General features: G+C 44.2%; 1 protein-coding gene across 3 annotated transcripts; it reads right to left on the reverse strand.

Moving 5' to 3' along the window:
• Positions 1-209: 209 nt before the first annotated feature.
• L1TD1 (LINE1 type transposase domain containing 1) lies at positions 210-18,967 on the reverse strand. Of its 3 annotated transcripts, none has more exons than XM_034966402.3 (5): positions 17,611-18,967; positions 15,969-16,062; positions 8,956-9,066; positions 4,911-6,031; positions 210-2,754 (listed from the first exon to the last, which is right to left on the reverse strand). In XM_034966402.3, the coding sequence occupies exons 4-5, from the start codon at positions 5,919-5,921 to the stop codon at positions 1,171-1,173; spliced, it is 2,595 nt and encodes an 864-aa protein (XP_034822293.3). In that variant the 5' UTR covers positions 5,922-6,031; positions 8,956-9,066; positions 15,969-16,062; positions 17,611-18,967; the 3' UTR covers positions 210-1,170. The 3 variants fall into 3 exon arrangements, with proteins under 3 accessions (XP_034822293.3, XP_054947880.2, XP_034822286.3); XM_055091905.2 differs by having other exon boundaries at positions 8,956-9,070; XM_034966395.3 differs by lacking the exon at positions 8,956-9,066.
• Positions 18,968-22,196: the final 3,229 nt, after the last annotated feature.

The following is a 22,196-nucleotide window of genomic DNA, read 5'->3' on the forward strand; positions in this document are numbered from 1 at the left end:
CAAAATGCTTGGATTACAGGTGTGAGCAATGGCACCTGGCTGACTCATTTCATTCTTAAATAATTAAATGAAAACCTAAGTGTCACATGCTATGGAAGAGATTTCATCTCTCCAGGAATGGGTTCGTGCAGTAAAATTTATCACACTAGGTATGACAAAGTACTTCAGAAAATGTAAAATCAAAATTTTTAAGCAAACAGCATACAGTATTCAAAGTAAAAAGATTTAATATATTCAAGAGTCACATCATGACAAGTGATACAAACTTGTGAAATATCATTTCTTCCTCTTTTTGTATTTTTTTGTAGACAGTTTTGCCACATTGCCCAGGATGGCCTTGAACTCTTGGGCTCAAGTGACCCACCTGCCTTGACCCCCTAAACTGCTGGGATTACAGGTATGAGGCACTGAGCACTTTTCTATTTTAACTGACCTTGCCGTCTTTTCCCGTGCTTTTCTGTTACTGTCCCCTCCTGTTTTCCTACTACATTGACAGGTTATCTTGACAGGTGCAGCCCTCCCCCAACAGTATAGGAAGTTTATTCTTAAGACAAGCTAGCACAATATACTTTTTTTTGAGACGGAGTGTCGCTCTGTGGCTCCGGCTGGAGTGCAGTGGCGTGATCTCGGCTCACTGCAAGCTCCGCCTCCCGGGTTCACGCCATTCTCCTGCCTCAGCCTCCCAAGTAGCTGGGACTACAGGCGCCCGCCACCATGCCCGGCTAATTTTTTTTTTTTTTTAGTAGAGACGGGGTTTCACTGTGTTAGCCAGGATGGTCTTGATCTCCTGACCTCGTGATCCACCCGCCTCGGCCTCCCAAAGTGCTGGGATTACAGGTGTGAGCCACCGTGCCCAGCCAGATAATATAAATTCTAAAAAGACTAGTCAACTGCAGTAGGGAGGTGGTGGGGGGGAAGTAAAACAAGGAATTCTATCTGTAACTGACTGTGATCAACTGAAATAACTCACTACATTGAGACCAGCCTATTTTTTTTAAACATACCCTTTATTAACATCTAGGTAATATCTGTAATATTCCTTGCTCCTCATCCCCAAGTATGCTATTAGCTGTCCATCCTTCTGGGTAGAAGTGTATTTTCGTTTTACTTCTTGATTTTTGGATGCATGCTGGGGGAGGAAAGCATATTGTTTGTAGTCACCCTAGAGTGCTAAGGTATATTATTCCCCAGTAATTCTCTCAAGGCGGGCATATGCAAAACGTAATCTCTAAATTCTTCAATACTAAGAAATACCTTTGTTTTACCCCTAAAATCAAATGCCATTTTGGCTGGATATAGGATTCTAGGATTAAAGCCTTTTTCCAGCAGAACTTTGAAGACATTGCTCCATTTACTTCTAGCATCCAGTGTGTCCAGTGATAAGTCTGCTGTCAACCTGATTCTTGTTCCTTGGTAGGTAATTTCTCTTCTCTGTCTAGAAGCCCTTATTATTTTCTCTTTATCACTAGAATTCCAAAATTTCACCAAGATGTGTCTAGGAGTCAGTCTCTTTTCATCAATTTTACTAGGTACTCGACAAGCACTGACAATCTCAAGACTTGAACCTTTCTTTAGTTCTGCAAAGTTTTCATCAATTATTTCCTTAATTATGTCCTCTGCCCTATTCTCATAACTCTCTTTTTCTGGAATTCCTATCAAACGAATGTTGCAACTTCTAGATCTCTCCTCTATATCTCTTTGCCTTTCTTTACTAATTATCTGTTTGGTCATTTGCATTGTATCCTTAGAGAATTCTTCAATTTGATCTTCTAGACTGTCTATTCTTTCTTCAAGTATGTCCATTCTGCTACTCAGATCATCTACTGAATTTTCAATTTCCAAGACACCTGAATGGGAACTTTTCAAATTTCCAATCTCCTCTTCTATCTCTCTGATGCTATTAATCACACTACTCAAGTTTTCTTCTGTTTCCTCTGTTAAGTCTGCTTCTTTGGATGTTAGTTCTGTGTGCAGAGTTCTGTGTTTCTTTTCTTCTGTTTTCTTAAGTTTGGTGACTCCTGTTGAAATACTCAAATTTGTATGTGAATGCTTTTTATGCTCATCATGACTCATCTCTAGTGACTTTGAGGGAGAGGCCAAACATAAGGTCAGACAGGGTGTGCCAGTTCCTTGACTTGTGGGCACAGCTGTTTCCTCTTCCTCCTGGGTTTTGTGCACCACCTGGTGTTTCACCAACTTTTTCTTCCCAGAGTCCCCAACCAAATAACTAAAGGGAATTTCTTTTTGTCTACGTGAGGCTTTTTTCTCAGTCAGGGAGGTAGTCTTTACCTTTCCTGTTTCAGAGCTCTTTCCTTCCTCTTCCTCCTCTGATTCAGAATCCTCTACGGAGTCAATGAAAGTAGTTTCCATGCCATCACTGGTTATCTCAACTTCATGCTTTGCATCTACCAAAGTATGACCCTGAAAGGTTGAGTCCTGTTCTGAAGTCTGTTCCTCTTCCTCCTCTAGCACTGAGGCCTCATCCTCCTCCAACCCTGAGGCCTCTTCTTCTTCTTCCTCCTCCAGCCCTGAGGGCTCTTCCTCCTCCTCCTCCAGCCCTGAGGTAACTTCATCATCCTCCATCCCTGAGGCCTCTTCATCCAGCTCCTCTAGCTCGGAAAACTCTTCCTCTTGAGTCTCTAAGTTGTTCATCTCCTCTGGCTTAGCAACTTTTACTTCTTTAAGAAATAGGAAGCTCAAGCCATCACTAGTTATTTCTCCAGCTCTATGCTTTGAGTCTATTAGGGTTTTATCCTGAAAGTTAAACAAAGAAAAAAAAGAGTTATTTGTTTAAATCATTTGTCTTTTAAAGAATTAAAACCTCAATTTCACTAATTTTAATATGGCTTCAATTCTGACAGAAAATATCTGAAAAAGTGCTTAAATATTAATTGTTCTTGAAGGCCTAGGTCCCCAAACAAGTGAAGTCTCCCTATGATCATCTCAAGATATTTGTCATTTCCTGTGTAATCTTGAAACAAATTCTGAGGTCATAATGTCTACTTTCTTCCTTCTAGATCCCTGAACACTTACTGCTGTGTATGTGATTGATCCTCAGTAATTACCTATTTTAATCAATTGTCTGCTTATTGTATGTGAGAGTCCTATGGTAAATAGGCATTGTAATCTGGCTAAAGTTTACAATCTGCTTTAGGAAGATCATAAGCACACACAAACAAAAACCCCAGGCTCACATTTACCTTTCTCCACAGACAACAACAAACCCAATTAAAAAAAAAAAAAAAAAGACCCCAATTGCAGTTTACACTCTAGCCTTAGGACTTTAAAGACAAGCAGGCTTTGGTTAGGAATACAACAAGCTCAGTTCAAAACTATTCAAACCCTGGCCCAATTGCCACATTTGCTACTACTGCCTCAATTTTCCTTATAAAGCAGGGTCTAATGGCAGCATCACCCCAGGATTTTTGTAATATAAAGTAAGCAAGGTATTGAGCTTCTGATGATGTCTGCAATATAAATGTTGGCTCCTAATATTCCTTGAAGCCCTTAGTCTGCCACTGAGCTTTTCAACCTTCCCAAACCCACCAGACAGGTTAGGTGCCTCATCTGTGTAAACACTGGAAGGCAGCTAATTTCTGAGATTAAATACTGATTCTTAAATAACTTGTTGATTCAAGTGTACCTTTTCCTTATGGATTCTCACTTTGCAGAGGTTACACTTGGAAATGTTGGAAAGGCAGAGGAGAAGCATTCATTTGAAAACATGTAAAAAAATATTGGTTTACGAATATAGACCTTGGCTGGGCATGGTGGCTCACACCTGTACTTCCAGCACTTTGGGAGGCCAAGGCATGTAGACTGCTTGAGCCCAGGAGTTCGAGACCAGCATGGGCAACATGGCAAAACCTCGTCTCTATAAAAAGTACAAAAATTAGCTGGGTGTGGTAGTGCATGCATGTGGTCCCAGCTATCAGGAGGCTGGAGTAGGAGGATTACTTGAGCCTGGGAGGTGGAGGGTGCAGTGAGCCCAGATTGAGCCGCTGCACCCCCGCCAGGGCAATAGAGCAAGACTTTATCTCAAAAAAAAAAAAAAAAAAAAAAAGCACCTTCCAGCACAGCAGCCATGGGAGAACAGCAGCCACTGCTATGTGTGACCCCAAGGCTTTGGGTCTCAACAAGGGCAACAAGGTGATCAAGAACATGAGCAAAAGCCCAGGCACTGCTGCTGTTTCAGGCACCTGACCAAACACATGAAGTTAGTGTGGGACATGATCTGAGAGGTGTGTTGCTTCACCACGTAGAGTATCACACCACGGAGTTGTTCAAGGTCTCAAAGGACAAACAGGCCCTCAAGTTCATCAAGAAAAGGGTGAGGTCACACATTCACACCAACAGGGAGAGGAGCTGAGCGCCGTCTTGGCCACCATGATGAAACCAGCTGCCAAGAAGGACTAAGGCCCCCTTGCCCTCTGCCCATAATAAAACCCTCACAGAAAAAAAAAAAGTGCCCTTTAAATCATTACGTTTAATATCATGCTTTTACTTTTAAGGAATCATTTTTTAAAAATTGATTTAACCGGCTGGGCCCAGTGGCTCACACCTGTAATCCAGCACTTTGGGTAGCCGAGGTGGATCACCTGAGGTCGGGAGTTTGAGACCAGCCTGACCAACATGGAGAAACCCCGTCTCTACTGAAAATACAAAATTATCTGGGCGTGGTGGTGCTTGCCTGTAATCCCAGCTACTTGGGAGGCCAACGCAGGAGAATCACTTGAACCTGGGAGGCAGAGGTTGTAGCGAGCCGAGATCGTGCCATTGCACTCCCACCTGGCTGACAAGAGCGAAACTCCATCTCAAGAAAAAAAAAAATTGATTTATCCTTCAAAATAACCGTGCCTACTATTACATTTATACATAAGCTTTATACATTTATACATTTGTATGCTTACCCTTTTTTCTTGAATTCCGCATTTTCTTCCTCCTTGATTTATTTCTTCCTTTTGTGGGAGTACATCTTTCAGTAATTCTTTCATAGAAGATTTTTGGCCGGCAAATTTTCTAAGGCTTTGCAGATCTGAAAATGTCTTTATTTCACCATCACATTTAAATGCTAATTTAACTTCACACAGAAATTTAGGTTCAAAATCATGTTCTCTCAGAATGTTGAAGACATTACTCCATTGCTTACTAATATCCAGTGTTGCTGATGAAAGGTCGGCTGCCAGGGTAAGTACTGCTCCTTCATCCATCAACACTTTTTCTTCTCTGGAGGCTTTTAAAACGTCCTCTTTATTCTTGAATTTCTGAAATTTTCTTTCCTCTCTCGTTTCTTTGACAAATTCATCCTCTCCATCCTTCCTACTCTCTCTTTCTGTAAATTCTAAATGGACATTGCGATTTCTATCTCTGTCATCTATATTGCATAAGGTTTCTTCCATACTTCCCATGACTTCGTAACTTCGTGATTCATCCTGGGGTAATTTCTTACCATCATTACTATTGAATTCGTTAGTGTTGTCTAATTTACCACTCAGCTCATTTACTTCTTTTAATTTAAAGGTTAAATTTTCATTATCATCACCTATTTTAGAGTTTTCTCCTTCTATTTTCCCTACCATCCCTGTTTTTTGTAATGCTAAATTGATTATTTGCTGAAACTCTGTCCTACTACTGGAGTTCTCTGAATTCTTTACCTCAGGTATTGTAGCTTTTCCTCCTAAAACTGCCTTTAGGTCATTTTTAAGAGTTTCCCTCATCTCCTCAAACATCAGGTCTTGAATTTCCATTAAGACCTTAAACTTATTCATAATTGCTGATACGTCCTTGCATTTTAAATCTAATACCGGAGCTATGTCCTTATCAGTTTCTGTTAAATGCTCTCTTTTCATATAGGTGATATTTTCCTTTTTCTTTGCAAGTCTAGCAAATTTTGATTGTACACTAGTAGATACATCAGACATTGTGGATATGTTGTCAAGACTGGATTCTGTTTTTAATTCCTGCAGAATGATTTTTGTTCTTACAGGCCTGCTAGACTTCAGAAGTTAAAAAAATCTTAAAATACGTCAATCTGAAATACAAAAAAATGAAAAATTACTAAAGAATTCTCTTGAGAAACTTGGTAAGAATATGAGCTTAGTTAAGAAAACTATGCTGGGTGCACTCCAAAATAAATTAATAAAAAGTTCACTAGCAAAATGGGTAAGACTAGAAAAAAATTAGAATTCAAAATTTATAAATTATCATGAAAATTCCCTTTACATAGTGATTTGAATGCAATAAATTAACCAAAGAGCAGATAACTAAGAATGAAGCTGTCTGATTTGCCATACTATTAACTTTGTTGTCTGTGTTCTCTATAATGAGATTAATTATAATAGATGTTATTCTTTAAAAAACCAATATATGTATCATACCAAATCATCCAAATCTAAGCTAACTTGAATAGAATCTTACGCAAAATTGAGAAATAGTTGTCCCTTTTGAATTGCAGAGATTGTTAACATTAAGACTTTTTCTGAAAACCAGTTATCAAGTCAATTCAAAATGACTTTCTTGGCCAGGCATGGTGGCTCACACCTGCAATCCCAGCACTTTGAGAGGTTGAGGTGGGAGGATCACTTGACCCCAGGAGTTCGAGACCAGCCTGGGCAACATAGGGTGACCTGTCTCTACAAAAAAATTAAAAAATTAGCTGGGCATAGTGACACACGCCTGTGGTCCCAGCTACTTGGGAGGCTCAGATGCAAGGATGACTTGAGCCTGGAAAGTTAAGACTGCAGTGAGCTGTGATTGTGCCACTGCACTCCACCTTGGGTGACAGAGTGAGACCTTGTCTCAACAGAAGAATATTGTTGGCCAGGCACAGTGGCTCACGCCTGTAATCCCAGCACTTTGGGAGGCTGAGGTGGGTGGATCATTTGAGGTCAGGAGTTCAAGACCAGCCTGGCCAACATGGCAAAACCCCGTCTCTACAAAAATACAAAAATTAGCCAGGTATGGTGGCACGTGCCTGTAATCCCAGCTACTCAGGAGGCTGAGGCAGAAGAATTGCTTGAACCTGGGAGGCAGAAGTTGCAGTGAGCCAAGTTCAAGCCACTGAACTGCAGGCTGGGCAACACAGCAAGACTGTCTCAAAATATATATATATATATATATATACATATATATAGAGAGAGAGAGAGAGAGAGTTTTCGTTGGTTTTGTTTTTTTCTTTTGACAGAGTCTTGTTCTTGTCACCCAGGCTGGAGTGCAATGGCGCAATCTCGGCTCACTGCAACCTCCGCCTCCCAGGTTTAAGCAATTCTCCTGCCTCAGCCTCCCGAGTAGCTGGGATTACAGGTGCCAGATAATTTTTTTTTACATTTTTAGTAGAGACGAGGTTTCACCATGTCAGCGGCTGGCCTCGAATTCCTGACCTCGTGATCCGCCTGCCTCGGCCTCCAAAGTGCTGGAATTTCAGGCTTGAGCCACTGCACCCAGCCAAGAATATTGATTTTTAGAGTATAGGGAGATCTAGAAAGGTTTCCCTGGTGAAGGCAGGTGAATCACTTGAGCTCAGGATATTGAGACCTGCCTGGGTAACATGGTGAAACTGTCTCTAACAAAAATGCCTGGTGTGGTGGCGTGCACTGTAGTCCTAGTAATAAGGGAGGCTGAGGTAAGAGGATCACTTGAGCCTGAGGGAGGCAGAGGGTGCAGTGAGCTGACATCACACCACTGCACTCCAGCCTGGGTGACAGTGTGAGACCCTGTCCCCTCCCCTGCAAAATAAGAATCATATAAGCAGCTAAAATGTCATTCTTGTCAGGGCAAAAGATATATGCTCAGCACCCAACCAAGAATTTCAAGCAGGGCACGGTGCCACACCTGTAATCCTAGCACTCTGGGAGGTTAAGGTGGAATGATTATTTGAGCCCAGAAGTTCAACATCAGCCTGGGCAACATAGTGAGATGCTGTTTCTAAAAAATAATTTCAGAAATTTTTCATTGCAATAAAAATTGAATCAGGAAAAATGATAGCATAAAAGTAAAAGATAAATTAAACTTAAAAACCTCTATGTTTAATGTTTAAATACTAAAGGTTAAAGTTATTTAAATTTTAAAATGACTATTCAGTCAAACTAATGGAGAAACTTAAAATACTAAATCAAAATGATAATTACCTATCAAAACTTGGGGAATGTAGCTAAAGTGGTGCTTTGAGGAAAATGTATAGACTTAAAATTTTAGAATTTTCTAGAAAGAATAAAAATTAAAGTTAAATTACCAGATCAAAGGGCAAAATCTACCCAAGAAACCAAAAGAGATGCGCGCAAATCAAAGAAATGAAAAACTGAAACTTATAGAGAATTAACAAAACCAAAATACATATAAGGAACACTGTGAATAACAAGGGGACACAACTACAGATAAAGCATGGTTCAAAAATGGGAGCACCATTCAACTTTCATAATTAAATCATAAAATGTAGAAGCAATTATTATCTTAGCTGTGCCCAAACTCTTCTACAGAATAGTGAAAAAAGGCCAGGCACGGCGGCTCACATCTAGAATCCCAGCACCTTGGGAGGCCAAGGCAGGTGGATCCCCTGAGGTCAGGACTTTGAGACCGGCCTGGCTGAGATGGCGAAACCCCATCTCTACTAAAAATACAAAAATTAGCAGAGGCCAGGCGTGGTGGCTTACACCTGTAATCCCAACACTCTGGGAGGCCAAGGCAGGTGGATCACAAGGTCAGGAGATAAGACACCATCCTGGCTAATACAGTGAAACCCTTTCTCTACTAAAAATATAAAAACAAAAAATTAGCTGGGTGTGGTGGCAGGCACCTGCAGTCCCAGCTACTTGGGAGGCTGAGGCAGGAGAATGGCATGAACCTGGGAGGCAGAGCTTGCAGTGAGCCTAGATCATGCCACTGCACTCCAGCCTGAGCGTCAGAGCGAGACTCCATCTCAAAAGAAAAAAAACATTAGCCAGACGTGGTGGCACGCACCTGTAGTCCCAGCTACTCAGGAGGCTGAGGTATAAGAATCGCTTGAACCCGGGAGGTGGAGGTTGCAGTAAGCCAAGATCACGCCACTGTACCAGGCGACAGAGTGAGACCCTGTCTCAAAAAAAAAAAAAAAAAGAGAGTAGAATGATAGTTACCAGAGCCTGGGAAGGGTAGTAGGTGGGTGGATGTGGGGAATAGGGATGGTTAATGGGTACAAAAATGATCTAGTATTTGATAGCACAGCAGGGTACCTACACTCAACAATAGCTTATTGTATACTTAAACAGTATAATTGGAATGTTTGTAACAAGAAGAAATGATAAATGTTTGAGGTAGTGGATAGGATACCCCCATTTACCCTGATGTGATTATTACACATTGCATGCCTGTATGGAAATAAATATATACATCTACTATGTAACCATAAAAACTTAAAACAGGCCAAGCGCAGTGGCTCACACCTGTAATCCCAGCACTTTCGGTGGCCGAGGTGAGTGAGCAGATTGCTTGAGCCCAGGAGTTTGAGACCAGCCTCAGCAATGTAGTGAGACCTCACCTCCAGTTTTTTAAAAAAACAAATTAGGCTGGGTGAGGTGGCTCATGCCTGTAATCCCAGCACTTTGGGAGGCCGAGGTGGGCAGATCACCTGAGGTCAGGAGTTCGTGACTAGCCTGGCCAACATGGTGAAACCCTGTCTCTACTACAAATACAGATTTAGCTGGGCGTTGTGGTGGGTTCCTGTAATCCCAGCTGCTCAGGAGGCTGAGGCAGGAGAATCAGTTGAAGCCAGGAGGCGGAGGTTGCAGTGAGCTGGGATCGTGCCATTGCACTCCAGCCTGGGTGACAAGAGCAAAAGAGCAAGACTCTGTCTCAAAAAAAAAAAAAAAAATTAAACCCTGGATGTGGAAGTTGCAATGAGCCCAGATCGCGCCTCTGGGCTACAGAGTAAGCCTCTGTCTCAAAAAAATAAAAAATAAAAAATTTTAAATGAACAGCTAAAAAAAAAAGAAAAAAGAAAAGAAAAAGAAAAAAGCATGATAGTTACAAAAAATTGTTTAAAAAACATGGCACTCATTTATCACAAAATAACTTCCAAAATATGAGCGACAGGAGGTAAGGAGGACAAATGTATACAGAAAATCTTGATTACACCAGAGTAAAGGTCAAAAGAGGAAACATGTAAAACATGTAAATGATTACTAAAAAAGAGAAGGAATCAATATTAGTTACACATTTCATCCCCAGCCTTTTTTTTTTTTTTGAGATGAAGTTTCACTCTTGTTGTCCAGGCTGGAATGCAATGGCATGATCTCGGCTCACCGCAACCTCCGCCTCCCAGGTTCAAGCGATTCTCCTGCCTCAGCCTCCCAAGTAGCTGGGATTACAGGCATGCGCCACCACGCCTGGCTAATTTTGTACTTTTAGTAGAGACAAGGTTTCTCCGTGTTGGTCAGGCTGGTCTCGAACTCCCAACCTCAGGTGACCCACCCACCTCGGCCTCCCAAAGTGCTGGGATTACAGGCGTGAGCCACCTCACCCAGCCTCATCCCTCTTAATTAAGTAAATTTTAAAAACCCAGCACCAGTAGTGTCTGAATCTAATCAAGGACTGAGAAAGCAACCAAATAGTCCACCGGACAGGTCCATAGGACCCTATACAGGACTTCAACAGGAATAAAGGGGCCCGCTCTCATTCAGGAGACTAAGGGAATTCACTAGATGCAATGTACGCTCCCCCTATTTTGGATCTCTATTTGAATGAATCAACTGTAAAATGCTGGGAGTACTGAATATGGACTATTAAATGATATTGAGGAATATATATTTTATCAACTGTAACAATACTGTATTTAGTTAAGAAAGTCTCCTTATTTTATAAGAGCTACATACTGAAGTTTTTACAGGTGAAATGGCATGATGTCTGGGATTTACTTTAAAACACAGCAAACAACTAAGAAAGAAAAAAGGGAGATTAAACAAATGGGGAAAAATATTTGTTTTTGAATCTGGGTGATGAGTTCTTACTTTTATTGATGTTTGAAAATGCTAATTTTTTTTTTTTTTTTTTTTTTTTTTTACGCAGGGTCTCACTCGCCGAGGTTGGAGTGCAGTGGCACCGGGCCTAGCCTGATAATGCTTCTAATATTTTTTTTTAAACTGAAAATCCTTAAGGAAAACCACTGAGCTCTCCCTGGTGAAATAGACTTCTACTTGACTTGCCAAGATGACACAGAAAGCTGAAAACAAGGGTAAACTTCTACAGGCACATAAGGACAAATTTTTCTTTTAACAATTGTGCCTTTATTGTGTCCAATAAATGCTACAATAAATGTACTTGAGGCCGGTTGCAGTGGCTTATGCCTGTAATCCCAGCACTTTGGGAAGTTGAGGAGGGCAGATCACCTGAGGTCAGCAGTTCCAGACCAGCCTGGCCAACATGGTGAAACCCTGTCTCTACTAAAAATACAAAAATTAGCTGGGCATGATGGCAGGCGCCTGTAATCCCAGCTATTCCAGAGGCTGAGACAGGAGAATCACTTGACCTCGGTAGACAGAGGTTGAATTAGGGTTAACGCCACTGCACTACAGCCTGGGCAACAGAGCGAGCAAGACTCCATCTCAAAAAAAAAGTAAAAATAAAAATAAAATAAAACTGGGAAACTAAAACAAATAAAATATTTTTAGGAAAGACAATGTAAATCAATAGTAAACATGTGAAAAGTGGCCCAATCCCAGGAGTTGAGTACATAATAAAAAAACAATGAGACCACTTTTACCCATCAGAAGTAGGAATAGTTATTAAACATTTCAGGAAACTGGAAAAGCCTATTATTAAAGTCAGAAATAATACATATACTCTCCCCTTGAGAATCTACCATTAGGAATGAAACCACCTGTACACTTAGGAATACATGAATAGAAATTTTAGTACTGAGTTTTTTCTGGCCAAAAAATACTAGAAAACAATGTCTTTTAATAAGAGAAGGGTGGAACAAATGATGATTTATGCACACGATGGGATTATATAGAATAGATATAATTATTAAGTACATAAATACATTAATTTATAAAATATACATTATAATATACATTATGGCCAGGCACAGTGGCTCACGCCTGTAATTCCTGCACTTTGGAAGGCCAAGGCAGGCGGATCATCTGAGGTCAGGTGTTCAAGACCAGCCTGGCCAACATGGTGAAACCCCGTCTCTACTAAAAATACAAAAATTAGCCAGGCGTGGTGGCGGGCTCCACCAGCTACTCGGGAGGTTGAGGCAAGACAATTGTTCGAATGCGGGAGGCGGAGGTTGCAGTGAGCTGAGACCACGCCATTGCACTCCAGCCTGGGCAACAAGAGTGAAACTCTGTCTCAAATAATCATAATCATAATATACATTGTTTTATATATACCATGTTATGATATATATACTCTATATGGTGCATACAATATGTTCAATGTACATATAAAAATTATACCATACATAATAAGAGTATATTAGAATCATACACATTGGTTAAGGATGTCTTTGGTATATTAGAGGGAAAAAATGGTGCAGAAAATATAGAGTACAATCCAATTTTGTAAACACATATACAAAAACCATATGTACAGTAAACACAAAAAGATTATATTAGTCAGGAGAATGCAAATCGAAACACATTCCAGTGTTTGAACACCCTGATTACAGCCAGTGCAGGGGCAAATATCCACCCTGGCCACATTCATAGTGACCCTGGGGATTTTTTGACCTTTTCAGTAATTAATCTGGCCAGTGCCCTATTATCTAACACTACCTTTTTTGGGTAATGTGTTTTCCAAGTCACTCTATAGTACATGACAGGTGCAATGAGAAACTCGAAATTAAGTTATTTTTTTAAAAGAGACAGGGTCTTGCGATGTTGCCGAGGCTACACTCAAACTCCTGTCTCAGCCTCCTGAGTAGCTGGGAATACAAGCACGCACCACCATGCCTGGCTTAAAACTGAAAATTACAGCCGGGCACGGTGGGATTTATTATTTGTTGTTAACTGTATCAAATGCTGATTTTTTTTTTTTTTTTTTGATACAAGAGTCTCACTCTGTGGATTAGGCTGGAGTGCAGTGGCACAATCTCGGCTCACTGCAAACTCTGCCTCCTGGGTTCAAGCGATTCTCCCGCCTCAGCCTCCTGAGTTGCTGGGACAACAGGCACACGCCACCATGCCCGGCTAATTTTTGTATTTTTAGTAGAGACGGGGTTTCACCATGTTGGCCAGGCTGGTTTCAAACTCCTGACCTCAGGTGATCCACCTGCCTCAGCCTCCCAAAGTGCTGAGATTACAAACATGAGCCACTGCTCCCAGCCTCAAATGCTAAATGCTAAATTATGATTAGCGTTTAATGACAATAAATATGTGACCTTTTTCACATCCAAGATATCAGATACTCTGAATTCTAGCCAGACACTACCCAGGCACTCTGGGTTCAAAATCCCTGATCAAGAAGAAAGCAGAGGCTGGTACAAGTTTAGCAAATTTTGTCTCAGGGTTGGATGGTAGCCATCAAAAGGGCTCAGGGACCAGACGTCCTGGCTTCTGCCTGCAGTCCCAGCTACTTGGGAGGCTGAGGCGGTCAGATTATTTGAGCCCAGGAGTTCAAGGTTACTCTAAGCTATGATTGCATCACTGCATTCCAGCCTGGGTGACAGAGCAAGACCCTGCCAAAAAAAAAAAAAAGTGATTAGGGAGACCGGAGGTTTTCACCAGTGTACTCCCAAGTTCTGCTTTGTATTTTAAGGAGGTTACTTTAAAAGTATACAATACAGGAGAGCACCTGGTTGGGAAGGGCAAGAAATGTTTAGCACTTCCCTCAAGGGACTGGGGGTTGGGAGGGCGGATAAACTTTTCCTTTAATTTTAGGGATGGAAAAAAGCTTGTTGATTTGCATTGCCTTGGCTTGTGACTGCCATCTTTTCATATGTTTATCTGCTTGCATTTCCTTTGTGGTGTATTACCTTTTCAACACTGGCAGCCTGTTCTTATCGGCGGGGTGGGGCGGCGGTGGGGGGTCGGTGTGTGTGTTTTTCTGAATTTGCTGGGGGGATTATGGACTTCTCTTTTCTTTTTTTTTTTAAATAAGAACAATTACTAGTCCCTCACCTCAGTCTCTATTATCTGACCTCTGAGGCCACCCAAAGTTTGGTGTGGTATCTCTCACAACGTACAGGTGACTTTTGTGTTTTTGCTTTTTTTTTTTTGAGATCTCACTCTCGCCCAGCGTGGCAAGCAGTCGTGTGATCACTGTTCGCTGGTCACAAACTCCAGGGACCAAGTGATCCTCTCACCTCAGTCTCCTGAGGAGCTGGTATTACAGGCGTGCTACCATACCAAGATAAAGTGCCTGGTTTTTATGGGTGCATGGGAGGACAATAAAGGAGAATGCCAACTTCGACTTCTAGTTAGTACGTCTCTTTCCTTGGGTCTGGGGACATTTACTTTTTTTTAATAGCTTTATACTTTTAACACTATTTTCTTTTTTTCAATAGGCCATTTGTAATCTTCCAGTTATATATGCACACCTCACTCTTCTATGTGTGACATGCCATATTTTGAACTTATTTTGGTTCAATAAATAATTCCCTCAGCAGTGGGCATTCAAGTAATTTACAGGGTTTTTGTTTTGTTTTGTTTTCTTCTGTTTTTGAGACAGAGTCTCACTCTGTCGTCCAGGCTGAAGTGCAGGTGGCACAATCTCAGCTCACTGCAACCCCCGCTTCCCAGGTTCAAGTGATTCTCCTGCCTCAGCCTCCCGAGTAGCTGGGACTACAAGCGTGCACCACTGCACCCAGCTAATTTTTGTATTTTTAGGGATGGGGCTTCACCATGTTGGCCAGGTTGGTCTCCAGCTCCAGACCTCAGGTGATCCGCCCACCTCGGCCTCCCAAAGTGCTGGGCTGGGTGCAGTGGCTCAAGCCTGTAATCCCAGCACCTTTCGGGGCAGCAGGAGCACTTGAGGCCAGGAATTTGGGACCAGCCTGTGCAACATAGCAAAACCATCTCTAAAAAACTTTTTTAGATAATAAAAAATTTGGAATATATGAGCTTCTTAACCTACTACTAAACAAGATTGAGTAGCAGGACTAATCTATATATATATATATATTTTTTTTTTTTTTTTTTTTGAGAGGGCGTCTCACTCTTGCCCAGGCTGGAGTGAAATGGCAGGATCTTGGCTCACTGCAACCTCCACCTCCCGGGTTCAAGCGATTCTCCTGCCTCAGCCTCCCGCGTAGCTGGGACTACAGGAGCGTGCCACCATGCCCGGCTAATTTTGGTACGTTTTAGTAGAGATGGGGTTTCGCCATGTTGGCCAGACTGGTCTCGAACTCCTGACCTTAAGTGATCTGGCCTCCTCAACCTTCCAAAGTGCTGGGATTGCAGGTGTGAGCCACCACACCCGGCCCTTTTAATCTTGAAGTAGTGAGAGTGCAAAACCTGCAACAACTGTTACGTGAAACAAAATGTGGTTTCTAGCGATGACGAACTGTGGATTCTGCTAATAGCCCCAGACTGCAAAAGGGTCCTGACCCACACTAGATTATAAGTAGGGCTCATTTCTTTATCAGACCCAAGGTCATTTCCCTTGTTTCACTCTAAAATACCCCTCCCCAGTCCAGGCGCAGTGACTCACGCCTGTAATCCCATCACTTTAGGAGATGGAGGTGGAAGGATCACCTGAGGTCAGCAGCTCGAGACCACCCTGGCCGAAATGGCAAAACCCCGTCTCTACTAAAAATACAAAAATTAGCCGGGTATAATGGCAGGCGCCTGTAATCCCAGCTACTTGGGAGGCTGAGGGAGTAGAATCGCTTGAACCCAGGAGGCGTAGGTTGCAATGAGCGGAGATGGCACCATTGCACTCCAGCCTGGGCGACAAGAGCGAAACTCCGTCTCAAAAAATGAAATACCCCACCCCAACCCCACCCGCACACTTACCCGCCACTAATCCTACCCCTAATCCACTAAACTACTTACCAAGTCTCAGCAGTTCATCCTCCTCTGTACCTTCGCTGGGAAGACGAACTCCGCAGAGCAGGACTTGGGTCCACTCTAAGCTGTGCCTTGGTGCCTAGAATTCAAGTCAAGTTCATAATACCAAAGTTTAAGATTTATTTAATGTAGAAAATCACCTTATATTGAAGACTGGAAAAAAGAAAAAGCACTTATCTATGCATGTGTTTGCTTAAAAAGGCACACACAATTAGCAGAGTCTGGGGTGCAAGTCGGGAGAGGGCTGCAGGGAAGGGGAGGACCCAGAGGTGAATCTGAGGAGGCCAGGGAGGGGCCGGAGAGAATGGTTTCTTCTTTGTGAGAGTTGGGGTCTATTATTATGGAAGGCACGCTTTCCTTTTGCAATTTGAACAAGAATTCGATTTGCCTAACAATTGGAGGAAATTGAAGAAAATGCAAAAGTTATTACTTCCAAATCAATTTTTCCAGTCACATAATTAAACACTTTTTTTTTTTTTTTTGAGACGGAGTTTCGCTCTGCCGCCCAGGCTGGAGTGTAGTGGCCCGATCTCGGCTCACTGCAACCTCCGCCTCCCCGGTTCAAGCGATTCTCCTGCCTCGGCCTCCCTAGTAGCTGGGACTACAGGCGCGAGCCAACACACCCGGCTAATTTTGTATTTTTGGTAGAGACGGGGTTTCCCCAAGTTGGCCAGGATGGTCTCGATCTCCTGACCTCGTGATCCGCCCCCGCCTCGGCCTCCCAAAGTGCTGGAAAATAACAGGCGTGAGCCACCGCGCCCGGCCCTCCATCTTTTTTTATTTGAGACAGTTTCGCCCCTGTTGCCCAGTCTGGAGCGCAATGGCGCGATCTCGGCTCAGTGCAACCTCCGCCTCTCGGGTTCAAGCGATTCTCCTGCCTCAGCCTCCTGAGTAGCTAAGATTACAGGCATGCGCCACCACCCCTGGCTAATTTTGTATTTTTAGTAGAGACGAGGTTTCTCCATGTTGGTCAGGATGGTCTCGAACTCCGACCTCAGGTGATCCGCCCGCCTCGGCTTCCCAAAGTGCTGGGATTACAGGCGTGAGCCACTGCTCCCGGCCTCTCCATCCTTTTTCTAAAGCTAGGACTTGTCAAGCACCACCTCATTTTCTTGACTTTATTTTTTCTTCACATAACTACTTTCATGTTTCCAATTTGGGGATAGATAAGTCTTAGGATAGTTTTTTTCTCATTGCGCCACGGACAGTAAGGGAAAGAGCAGGGAGTCAAGTGAGGGGGCCAACTGCCTGCCCCACCCCGGGCACCAGGCACCCGGGCCCCACGCACGCACCCGGATCAGCCTTGCCTGGGGCACCTCGGGCCTCACGTACCTGGGCCAACCTTACCCGGGGCACCCCGCGCCCTTCGCGCCTGGACCGGCCTTACCCGGGGCACCCTGGACCTCACGCGCCTGGACCAGCCTTACTTGGGGCGCTCCGGACCCCACGCGCCTAGACCAGCCTTACCCGGGGCACCCCGGACCCCACGCCCCTGGACCAGCCTTACCCGGGGCGCCCCGGACCCCACGCGCCTGGACCAGCCTTACCCGGGGCGCCCCGGACCCCACGCGCCTGGGCCAGCCTTACCCAGGGCACGCCGGGCCCCACGCACCCGGGCCAGCCTTACCTGGCGAAAAAGGAATCCGCCTGGACGACTGAGGAGCGAACAAAGTGAGGATGGAGCCTTGTAACTAAGGACTGAGAGGATTCCCGATCTCTGGGGCTGGCTCCTCCCCTCCCGGTGTGTCCCAACCCCCTCTGTCTACATACCCGCGCCTCCTCCCCGGAAATCGCATTCCGCCCTAAGCAATTGCTGACTTCCATTGCTGCCCCCCGACTGAGTCCAATTCCCTCTGTCTCCACCGTGCCTCCGCTTGAACGAGCCCCACCCCTCAGACCCGACTCCAGACTCAAATCTGAATAAAGGCACCACTAAAGCGCCTCATCACCCAGGCCTGAACCCCAAGGTCACCTCATTCCTTTTCTTCAGCCCTCGCAGTTAATCCATTCCTAAGTCCTTGAATTTGCCGGCGTCTCTCCAACTCCACAGCTCCAGCCCAGTCCAAGCCCCCGTTGTCTCTCACCTGGATCACTGAAATCACCTCCAACTGCTCCCTGGCCTCTCCCACGACCCCTCTGCAATCCTTCTCCCCCTCCAATACTGTTAAGTGGCTTCCTGTTTCGGTTAAATTTCTACCTCCTCATTCTATCCGGACTGCCCCTTCAACATTGTCTTAGCACTACTCTCACAACAGAAACACGGTCTCTTTCTGTTCCTCAAAAAACACGGAACTACCTGCCTCAGGGCCCTTGCACTGGCTGTTTGCTCTGCGAGTTATTTTTTTCTTTTTCTTTCTTTCTTTTTTTTTTTTTTTTTTGAGACAGAGTCTCTGTCACCACAGCTGGAGTGCAGTGGCATGATCTTGGCTCACTGCAACCCCGGCCTCCTGGGTTCAAGCAATTCTCCTGCCTCAGCCTCCCAAGTAGCTGGGATTACAGGAGCACGCCACCACTCCCGGAAAATTTTTGTATTTTTTTTCTTTTTTCTTTTTGAGACAGAGTTTTCTTATGTCACCCAGGCTGGAGTGCAGTGGCGCAATCTCGGCTCACTGCAACCTCCGCCTCCTGGATTCAAGCGATTTCTCCTGCCTCAGCCTCCTGAGTAGCTGAGATTACAGGCCCGTGCCACCAGGCCTGGCTAGTTTTTGTATTTTTAGTAGAGGGGGGGGGTTTCACCATGTTGGTCAGGCTGCTCTTGAACTTCTGACCTGGTGATCCGCCCGCCTCAGCTTCCCAAAGTGATGGGATCACAGGCGTGCGCCACCGCGCCCGGCCACCTCTTTATTTTCCCAGTTCTTTCAGGATGGCTTCTGTTCATCCTCAGGTCTCAGGTCCAATGTTAACTCCTCTAACAGGCCTCCCAGACTACCCTTTCTACAGGAGCCAAACTCCCCATATCCCAATACTCTTTTTTTGTTTTATTTTGTTTCTTGAGAGAGTGTCTTGCTCTCTAACAGAGACTCAAAAGTTCTGGGTGGTTGGACTCCCCAGGCCTGACTTGCAAGGCTCAGGTGAAACTTGACTTGCCCAAAGTCATGCAGCTAATAAGCAGAGAAGCCTCAATATCTGGTAGTTCAGTCAATACACAGCATATGAATAAACAAAGAGAATTCTGTCTTTTGCTTTTAATCCCTTATTTCTTCTGCCTAAAATCCCAGCACTTTGGGAGGCTGAGGTGGGAGGATCACTTGTTTATAGTTTAAAACAAAGATGGTAACAGCCCTTTCCCAAAACAAACCCTGGGGATTTAGACTGCCTTTGCAGTACTAACAAATTAGCCACAGGATTAGAAATTATGGTCATGCAGCTGGAGGCTACGAGGCTCTGACTCTCCCCAAATGGCTTCTGGGGATAAGACCACTACTGCAAAACCTAAGACCAGGGAGATATTCTACAGATATTTTGCAGATCCTGCACTTGACGGATCAGCTGGTACCACCCAGATCAATAAACTGGCTGATATGATCTTGGTGGCCCCCACCCAGGAATTGATTCAGCTCAAGAAGACAGCTTTGACTCCCTATGATTTCATCTCTGATCTGACCAATCAGCACTCCCGGCTCACTGGCTTCCCCCCTCCCACCAAGTTGTCCTTAAAAACTCCGATCCCTGAATGCTTGGGGAGATTGATTTGAGTAATAAAACTCTGGTCTCCCACACAGCCCACTCTGTGTGAATTACTCTTTCTCTATTGCAACTCCCCTGTCTTGATAAATGGGCTCTGTGTAGGCAGTGGGCAAGGTGAACCCATTGGGCAGTTACAATCACACCACTACACTCCAGCCTGGGTGACAGAGCAAGACCTTGTCTAAAAAAAAAAAAAAAAAAAAAAAAAAAAAACTGGGCGAGGTGGCTCAAGCCTGTAATCCCAGCACTTTGGGAGTCCAAGGCAGGTGGATCACCTGAGGTCAGGAGTTTAAGACCTGAGGTAAGCCTGGCCAATATGGTGAAACCCCATCTCTAATAAAAGTACAAATATTAGCCAGGCGTTGTGGTGTGTGCCTGTAATCCCAGCTACTCAGGAGGTTGAGGCAGGCGAATCGCTTGAACCTGGGAAACGGAGGTTGCAGTGAGCTGAGATCGTGCCACTGCACTCCAGCCTGGGTGACAGAGCAAGACCCTGTCTCAAACAAACAAAAAAAACGAAAATTTGAACACTGACTGGATATTTGATGATATTAAGAATAACTGTTGGGCTGGGCGCGGTGGCTCACGCCTGTAATCCCAGCACTTTGGGAGGCCGAGGGGGGCGGATCACGAGGTCAGGAGATCGAGACCATCCTGGCTAACACGGTGAAACCCCGTCTCTACTAAAAAATACAAAAAAGTTAGCCGGACGTGGTGGCCGGCGCCTGTAGTCCCAGCTACTCCGGAGGCTGAGGCAGGAGAATGGCGTGATCCCGGGAGGTGGGGCTTGCAGTGAGCCGAGATCATGACACTGCACTCCAGCGTGGGCGACAGAGCGAGACTCCGTCTCGAAAAAGAAAAAGAATAACTGTTAATTTAAGTGTAATAAGATTACTGTGATTAGATTTTTTAAAGGTTAAAGCCTTCTGTTACTTAAGATCACATGTTCTTGGGCTCTCAGTGCAATAGAAATTGACATGAGGCTGAAGGAGTGTTCCCAGACAGGCTTGTTAGAGCTTATGCACAGACATAACGGAGAGGACTACCTGACTAACTCTGCTTTATTAGACAATCAGGGGTAGAGTATGCAGGTTGGGCTGGGCAAAGCACATGAGGGGTAGAGTATGCGGGTCAGCCTTATCTGGTTTTGATGGTTTTATTGAGTAATGGATCACCCACCTGGTGGTCTGGCGAACAGCAACAAGGCTGTAAATCAATTGTTCAGCATTTCTTCCTGAGGTGGGACACTCCACAACCTTAGTTTAATATTTAGATTTCCTAAAGCCAGTTCCCGGAATTCTTTTAAGTAAAAGGCAAGGTTAAACATTATGGGCGGGGTGCGGTGGCTCACGCCTGTAATCCCAGCACTTTGGGAGGCGGAGGCGGGCAGATCACGAGCTCAGAAGATCGAGAACATCCTGGTTAACACGGTGAAACCCCGTCTCTACTAAAAATATAAAAAAATTAGCCAGGCTTGGTGGCTGGCCCCTGTAGTCCCAGCTACTCAGGAAGCCGAGGCAGGAGAATGGCATAGAACCCGGAAGAGCCAAGATTGCGCCACTGCACTCCAGCCTGGGTGACAGAGCAAGACTCCATCTCAAAAAAAAAAAAAAAAAAAAAAATTATGAAAGAAGTGCTGTGTCCCATTCTTATTATATTTCACTTCCAGCCCTATGCTACTAGATTTGGGGTAAAAAGACTGGGTTCTGGGTTCCAATGGGCCAATCAAGGCCTATTTATATGAAGAAGTGGAGCTGGCTGGTGGCAAAGGGAATAGGCTAGTGAGGTGGTGGTGTCCTACAGCAGAGGCCTTGATGCTGGTGCATGCTGCCTCTATGGTACTTGGAGAACTTCCAGCAGATAAGTTGGCCTAAACAGTTGCTTTGTTTTGTTTTGTTTGTCCACTGAAGCATTTTATTTGTACATGTGTATTACATCCCTAGAAAAAGAATCCCAGGATTTTACTCGCTGTGTGTTTTCATTTTGCTTCTTCATGGCCCATGATGTCAGGTGAGGTTGTCAGTACAATGAAACCAAACAGAGGGGAAGGGAAGAGATTATTCTGCCATTTTTCTAGATCTTTGAGTTATATGTCGAATCTGGGCCTGATCACTGCACACTTGTGTAACCTTGTCTGAGAGATTCTCAACAATTTTCCCAGCTCTGTGATCATCGATGACCTCAAATTTGCCAATGTTCAAATTTGAACATTTGAACGTGCTTCATCATCAGAGTGAGAAACCAGATGTTGTCTTTGGAGCAAAGCCTAATAAGAACCTAGCCTTTGCCTCTCTCTTCAGCATTGTTGATGCTCTTGAGAACATCTGCCAGGACATTTATGTGCACCATTATGGTGGCACAGTAAGACGGCAGAAAGAGCTTCTTGTTGTTGTTTTTAATTATTATTATTATTATTATTTTTGAGACGGAGTTTTGATTTTGTTGCCCAGGCTGGAGTGCGATGGTGCAATCTCGGCTCACTGCAACCTCCACCTCCCGGGTTCCAGCGATTCTCCTGCCTCAGCC

The sequence above is a fragment of the Pan paniscus genome, chromosome 1 (assembly GCF_029289425.2).
Source record: "Pan paniscus chromosome 1, NHGRI_mPanPan1-v2.0_pri, whole genome shotgun sequence".
Classification (NCBI taxonomy): Eukaryota; Metazoa; Chordata; class Mammalia; order Primates; family Hominidae; genus Pan; species Pan paniscus.

Bases quoted from the DNA above. Each gene is read 5' to 3' on its own strand.
- L1TD1 (XM_034966395.3), bottom strand. From the start codon at position 5,921: ATGTCTGATGTATCTACTAGTGTACAATCAAAATTTGCTAGACTTGCA. The intron at 2,755-4,910 runs GTAAGCATACAA...TTTAACTTTCAG, and splicing joins GCGGAATTCAAGAAAAAAGG to GATAAAACCCTAATAGACTC.